Source organism: Neltuma alba, unplaced genomic scaffold (genome assembly GCF_004799145.2).
Source record: "Neltuma alba isolate B1F8T4 unplaced genomic scaffold, ASM479914v2 tig00012576_pilon, whole genome shotgun sequence".
In the NCBI taxonomy this organism is placed as follows: Eukaryota; Viridiplantae; Streptophyta; class Magnoliopsida; order Fabales; family Fabaceae; genus Neltuma; species Neltuma alba.
Genome location: NW_021637028.1, coordinates 69,740 through 77,766, shown reverse-complemented (window position 1 = coordinate 77,766; position 8,027 = coordinate 69,740). Strand labels below are relative to the sequence as shown.

General features: G+C 32.0%; 1 protein-coding gene across 1 annotated transcript; it reads right to left on the bottom strand.

Annotated features, from left to right (window-relative positions):
* Positions 1 to 635: 635 nt before the first annotated feature.
* LOC114728856 (40S ribosomal protein S3a) lies at positions 636 to 2,768 on the bottom strand. Its single transcript, XM_028915812.1, has 6 exons — positions 2,656 to 2,768; positions 2,441 to 2,546; positions 1,673 to 1,810; positions 1,404 to 1,589; positions 1,096 to 1,296; positions 636 to 933 (listed from the first exon to the last, which is right to left on the bottom strand). The coding sequence occupies exons 1-6, from the start codon at positions 2,712 to 2,714 to the stop codon at positions 838 to 840; spliced, it is 786 nt and encodes a 261-aa protein (XP_028771645.1). The 5' UTR covers positions 2,715 to 2,768; the 3' UTR covers positions 636 to 837.
* Positions 2,769 to 8,027: the final 5,259 nt, after the last annotated feature.

The window sequence follows — 8,027 nt, the reverse complement described above, 5'->3', positions numbered from 1 at the left end:
ACTTCAAAATGTCCTCAACAAGCTTGCCTCACAAACTCTGAAAAAAGTAGCTAATCAGTTCACTTCATACCCGTCTAGCTCTGCTGCATTCATATTTTCGTAATTTGGCCCCTTAGCTGTGGGAGGGAATGATTCTTGCTACCCAAAAATCGTATAAGCTGATTTAATAGAGAAAGTGCCATTAATCACCGAACTGAGATGGCAACATCAGCTCATCATATCATGTATCCTCTGCCATGGTTAAAGTTTAGATTATATAGGATCCCTACCCTATTATTGGCTTCGCACATCTTGTTTCTCCATTATAAAGGTTTTGGAAAGAGAATTAGAAACCCATCTTAGGTGGCTAAATATCCTTCCCGTGTTTAGTGCTATGAAATAGAATGGAATTGACATTTTCACCACAAAATAGATGCGCTTAAGACGTCACGTAAAACTTGTATGAACATATCCAAATCGATTTTCTGAAACAATAACTTGAAACTCCTTTAAGATTACTTTTTAAAACCTGATTTGATTGCTATAAAAGAAACAAGTACCAAATCATTTCAAACAAATATCACCCTCCCCAAGCGACCCCTCATAACGGATTTGACTTCGTAAAATTATTACCAACCATTTGACAAAATCTCAAGTAGTGAAAGCATGCAAAGCAATTTTTCTTTGGGTCTTTGACAAAACGCACATAGATTTAACAGTGCAAAACTTATAATCACCGAAACAAAAATGGTTCGCTGGTTTACAAAACACTGAACCTTTTAAAGTTAAATCTCAGTAAAGGGGGGAAAAAATACTGGAAACCAAAAATAGAACACCTAAATGGCAGCAAAAACCCGATTAAGCCCCAACGACTTCGGTGGGAGCCTCCGCCATTGTCTCGTCTGCGGGTCTCTCTACCTTTACACCCAGGTCTTCTGTATAATCACCGTGAACCTACATGGAAACAAAAATTATAAGGCACCACAAACACAATAGCATGGCATGATAATAACACCCAAAAAAAAACAGGGAATGTTTTGCATCACAAACAAGATGTTGATTATGGTATCTAGGTAGATAAATGAAATCCGAGAAGATGGGATTCAAGGGAAGTACCTCCATGAGTTTTCCGAGGTCAAACTTAGGAGCCTTCAAGATCTTGACCTTGCGAATGAACACGTTCTGCAGAGGATAGATGCTTAATGTTGCCTTCTCAACGTCCTTTCCAATCACCTCAGGGATGAACTTGCGGACCAACTCTTTCAAGTCACAGGAAGTTGCGTGGTGAGTCATAATCTCCCTCATCTTCCTGCGGATCTGAAAATATACAAGATGCATTATTAAATTGGCAACCTCATAGGCAAGAACTCAATATAGATTTCCCCAATAACTAAACTACCGTAAAATACTATCTTAGGGCATACCTGTCTGATCTGGCTTGATTGGGCATAACAGGTCCTCTTCACCTGGTTGGCACGCCTCTTGGTGAATCCAATGCAGAACATCCTCAATGTGTAGTTGTCAGTGGTCTTCACGTCCACATGAGCTTCAATCAGAGTTTGCCATTTGCGAACCAATGACCTCAACTTATCAGTTGTGAAGTCCATTCCCTAGATATTGGAAGAGAAAGTTTTAGATGCATTAAAAGCATTCAGGTCATCAAAGGAAGACAAGTTCCAGCCAGCAATCATACCCAGAAATTTGTGAGAACATTCTTCCCTTGAACATCTTCAGCTCTCAACCTAATCTTCCTGTATGCGTCGTCCTCAGCACCTTGAAGATCAGCCAATGAGACCTCAAACACTCTGTGCTTCAGCCCTTCTGAGGCAATCTATCATTTGCAACAACCGCCATCAATAAGCATAAGCCAGAACTTTGCAAAATTGCATGTACTCTTCAGAACATATCTTTAACGTTAGCATTCTAACTTACACGTAGAATTAAGAATGGAACAACCAACTGACAGAACCACAGATAATCCATTGTAGTTTAGTATAAAACAATGGAAAATAGACTAAAAATGTCTAGATTCCGTAAGTCACAGGACATCGCCGTACATCGTCAATTGTCTTTCAACTACGTTTCATAAAATGCTTTTAAAAAACCCAACGAAATTCCCAAAATAGCTTCTCCAAACAAATCAAAGCTATGTACGAGATATGCCCATTTGGAGAAACATACAGCACAATATAAAGCCAAAGCATTTTTTTCCCAAAAGACCAGAGCTATTTCCCAACGTTCTAAGATCCCAGCAGTAATCTAATTTCTCCTTCCAGATTACTCAAAGTAAAACAAGGCTATGGCAATGCAATGCTGATAGAAAGGGGAAACTAGCGAGAGATAATACGAAGATTATATTTACTACAACACAAATCACGAGACTTTACTCCGAGGTTTAGATTCAGAACAAGAATCCTACTTTCGTAGAAACTGAAATCAGAGGAAACAAGAACGAAATTACCTTGGTACCCTGAGTACGAGTGACGAGGGTCTTGCCCACATTCTTAACATGGAAAACAGAAGGAGCCTTGATATCATACCAATCCTTCTTAGCAAACGGATCAGCTCTGAAAGCCAAATTAACAAAAGAAAAAAAAAACCAACGACACAAATTTGAGTCGAATACACATCGATAATACAAGATTGAGACTTGAAAAGAATTAGATGAACACTTACGCCTTCTTCTTTCCTCCCTTCTTTCCCTTGGAAATTCTCTTATTCTTTCCGACGGCCATGGCTGAAGCTCGAAGTGTGCAGAGCTTGCGCTGCGAGCGGCCGTAATACAAAAAGCACACAAAACCCTAAAAGCCGAAGTGGCGCGCTTATATAGCGTTATCTTTCTTTAGGGCTTTAGAAACAGAGATATTGGGTTGGGCTTTTACCAAAAACAAAAGAGATATTGGGCTCTGCTTTAGCTTGTGATGAGCTTAATCCAAGGAGGCCCAACCTTTTCATCGGACAGATATTCTCTCCCCATTCCCATTTCCAATTGTTGATTGTTTGTTTATTTTATTCCAATCTGTTTTATATGTATGGGAAAGATTACTTTTTGGAAAATTATTAATTTTAGTCATAGTTATATGTTCCCCTGACGTATTAAAATACTGACAAGAATAATGTAATTATTATATATCATTATGTTTTTATTATATTGAAAAATATTGATTAACATCATCAATTAAAAAAAAAAAGGTACAAAATTTCAGAAATTGGGAATTGATGAAATATGGAATGATGGATAATTGAGATTTTATCTGTATTTTTAGGGTTATTTTATTGTGATTATTTGAATAAGAATATTTTAAATATCTATTTGATTAATTAGGATTTAGTCGACTTTCCTATCATTATCTTTATTATGATTCCTTTAGATTTAGGAAAAATCACCAAAAAAAAGACTGCTGAAATTGAAAAATTGCACATAAGGATCCATTTATAAAAATTATTATCAAAACCCATACTAATGTTATAACGAGTCCCAATTTACAATTTTTCTATTTTGGTTGTCTTTTTTTACAATTTTCCCTTAGATTTATTTATTTTCAATAAAATAAGATATTTAGATTAGCTAAATCTGATTATTATCTTCTAGCTTTAAGTTTGATTTAAATTTAAATTTAAATTATTATTTTATTATTTTAAAGCCTCTTTAAATAGAGCTATGACTCTTTAATTACAAGCAAACTCGATTTGATTATTGAACAAGAATTCCAGTTTTTCTCTCCCCACTCTTTTTTCGTAAGAAAAAATTAAAAAAAAATCAACAAAGCGGGCAGGAAAGGAAAAAAAAAGAAAGAAAAATGACCGGGCCAGTGATTGTTCTTTTTGGGCCTAAAGCCATTGATGGCCCATTGTATCATAAATGCTAATATAATTAGTGATGGCCCATTTGTATCATAAAAGCTTTGTTGGGAGAGGCAAACTTGGTAATCTCTACGTTTCGAGAGGATTAATCTTTAACTATCAGTTAGGGGATATCACTTGGTTTCTACCACAAAAAAAAAAGCAAATTATTTTGCAATATGATGCAAAGACCTGGACTTGAGATTAGCCAAAAGGGCTAATCTCTCATAATATAATAGACCCAAGTTTAAATACTCTTAGAGATAAGTATTTACATTTAATATTCGACAACGTCGAATAGAGTTGTTTTTAATTAAAAAAAACACGTGCCTAGCACACAAAAATGGAGCCTTATTCGCAGAATAAGCGGAAACACTTGTGAATTATGATAGCGGTAGTCTTACGAAAATTAAGAATATGCTTGCTTTTCAATACCAATATGTTTCTCATGAACAAAATAAGGCAGTAGATGGGTTAACAAAGAAGGGCCTTGAGCCTGTAGCATCCGGAGTCAAATTCCTCAATACTTAAGGGTGCCGGCGGAAAAAGATTGCTTGGATTTTAATTCCCACTATTTAATACTTGACTTCCCATGTACTAATGGGCTTAATCATTCTTCTGTATAAAAGAAACTGCCAACATTAAAATATAAAGTAAATATATATTCATTATCGTAATCTTATTTTTCAAGTGTATTAAGTACCATCGGGAATCAGAGCCGACCCTTCAGGGCTGACGAGCTTAAAAGGGGTGGCCCTCCAAGGAATATTGTTGTAAGAAATAACATATGATATAGGAAATATGAGTAAACTGAATTTGATATTTAGGACTAATATATTGTTGATAAGGAAGTAAATTATATATCTAATGTTTAATATATATATATATATATCTTGTATTGCTGATAAGGAAGTAAATTATTTCTTTACATTGGTAGATGGCTAAAAATACTATATCTAATGTTTAATATAACACCCAAATAACTAATTTAGGGAATTAAGAAAGTAAAATAAATTGCTTGAAAATATTATATTTATCATTTTTTAAACTAATTTGCTCAACTCATGAACTGATATATAATCTAATAATATACATACGTATTTTAGAGAGATCATGTAACATATGTCATAATTAAATAATTTTTTAACTTTTTTAATTTTCTCATATTAGTCAGTAAAATCTTATATTAAGGACTAGATGTAGTAGAAAATACTAGCTTGTAAGCTCATTTTATTGTTTCCTCTTTCCTTTCGTTTTTTAACTGAATTTTTTTTCACAATTTAATTGGTATTGCTTCTAAATATAATAGATTAAATCGGTTATTTATTATTATGTAAAAAATATGCGTGGCATTTTTTAAAATACCTTGTTTTTAATTTTAATGAGGCGTTACATGCAAGAGACAGAGAAAATTAAAAAAAAAAACTGTGAGATTAATGAGAATAATATCAAGAAAAAGAGACAAAGAAGACTACTGCAAAAGAAAGGATTGACATATTACTTTTCCCTAATTATAATGAAACTTAGTAATTTCAGATTTTTTTTTTGGGTGGGGATTCTCCCAATTTGTAATTCTATTTATCCATTTTTTTAATTGAACATAATAAAATGTCCCCTCCCTTCCAATCAAACAGCTAGTTAGGGGATTTACTAATATAATTTATATAAAATCAAAACCTTAGTTTAATTGTTTCGTACAACTCTAATGATCTCATTCAAAAAATCTTTTTTTGGTCTTATGATACTGCCTAGGAAGTTTAAAATTTTCTTCGTTAAAATGAAACTATGCAGAAAATGGGATTCACTTATATAATTTATACTTGATCAATCCCTGTCAAGGGAGCATCTTCAAATTGACTGATTATAGTTTTTGCCCAAAAAAATTGACGAATTATGTGATGGTAGGTTGTATATCCAATCACCCTTTAATTCTTGATAGACTCATACCAACCCACATAGACGACCTTAATAGGCATTATGTTAAAAAATAAACATTTATTATCATGAGCATACCTAACTGTAAAAATAATTATATAAGATTTACCTTGGTATATAATATCTTGTCGGTGTCTTGCTTCTGCACTTTTTCAAGAACATTATGAAATCAAACCTAGACTTTTGATTTACGTCAAGACCAGCCATAATTACAAAGAACAAGTCTTCCATGCTTTAATACACATATACTCCTCCGGTCCTAATTATAAGACCCAATTGACTTATTTGAGGAGATTAAGGAAGTAAGTTAAGTTGGTTATTTATAATAAATAAGTGTTGTTATTCCTAAAATATCCTTGCTAATTAAGTATATTGGCTAAAACTATCATTATTAGAAGGATTATCTTGAAAAAAAATGCATAAATATAAGAGAGAAAATGGATTGGGTCTTATAATTAGAACCAAATAAAAAGTCAAATTGGGTCTTATAATAAAGACCGGAGGAGTATTATATTATGTTATGTTATGTTATGTCAGCTCTCTCTCTCTCTGAATATATATATATATATATTTTATGTGCAGCATTCTCTCACGTTGGTTTGATTCTAAATTTTTTATTTGAAAATTTAAATTTTTCTCTCCATTTTTACTCCAATTAAATACATATCTTGATATTAATCATCACAGAGTCTTTTTCAATCTCTTCGCAAATAGGGGTATAATTGAGAAATGGATTATATTTCCAACCTATTTATTATTTTTAATTAATTTTAATTAACATTTTAATTTATGTGATTTGGTTAGTTATTACTTATATATATATATTTTTATATAGCATTGAAGAGAATATATTGTGTTTACCAAACTCGTGCTAATACTTTTGGAACTTTCATCCCCCTTTTCCTACACACCAGCAATATGACTTTCAGGGTTTCAGAAAGAAGATTCCACATTAATTAATTATATTGTTTAAATTATTTATGCAGGCGATTAACTAATCAGGTCTTTTACCATTAATTAATTTGTCTCATGATTTTGGTACATTGACTTTATAGAAGAAACATTCTGGATACCTTCTTGTGTGTGTGTGTGTGTGTGTGTGTGTGTGTGTGTATTTTCTTTGAAGTGGGGAAGACTGAATTTGTGATCACTATTGTTATTTTTCATTTAATTTATAAACTAGAAAAAGAATAAAAATTAAAGGAATCTTGATACAAAATAAACATGTAGATAAAAAATATTGTAGAGTTGAGATATTCCCATCACCTAGCTAGTTAAATTTTATTCCTTGCTTAATTTCGTAAAACACAAACAACGTAAATGTATCGAAGATTTCAAATTAAAGAAGTCATATGGGTGATCTCATCTAACGTAACTAAATAAAATGCATAACCTTTATCCTAGTTTTTTCTCAAATAATCAAATCAAACCCCTCTCAACATCTAGATAAAAAAATTAAACATATTTTTGTCTATATTATATTTATTATCATACTTTTCATAACTTATGAATAATATGATTTTATTAATAGTTTATGTACAATCTATTGATAGATATTAGGTGCTTATATATTTACAATTCTTGGCTTGTTCATAATTAATCTTCAATTTGACAATAAATTAAAAGAAGAAGAAGAAGAAATTGACACACACACACATATAATAAATTTAAGTGATAGGGATGTATTTGGTTTTGTTTTTGATAGGGATGAGGCAAAATGAAAATGCATATTGTATATTTATATATCACCACTTGCATGATTAATTAAGAATTAATTCTCATACACGTTACAAACGAAGCATGTAAATATATTTATTTGGTGAACTATTTTTGTTGAAGAGTCAAACTCAATGCAAACAATGAGAATGAAGTGAAATCTTCATTGTATTCAAAGATGCAACTAAATTTATATATGAATCTTAATTTGGTTTGACTTTGATTGGCTTCGTATCGTCCTTCGTGATATTATGTTAATTAATAAGAGAAAATGAAAGGGCTAATTAAATCAATAAGTAATTAATTAAAGTAAATATATATCTCAATTTAGTTGCGTCAAGCATTCTAGAATAGACCATGCAACTAATTAAGCTCTGTCTGTCTAGGTTCTACCTAATCCCTCTCTCTACAGAAATTTTGAAGCTCACCTACTCATATCGAAGACCTAAGTGGTTATATTCCACCGTTTAATTTGGGCAAAGAATGAGACCAAAACTCACCAAATATTGGTTGCAACATTCCCATTATTAATAGATCTATAATGCATTTAACTG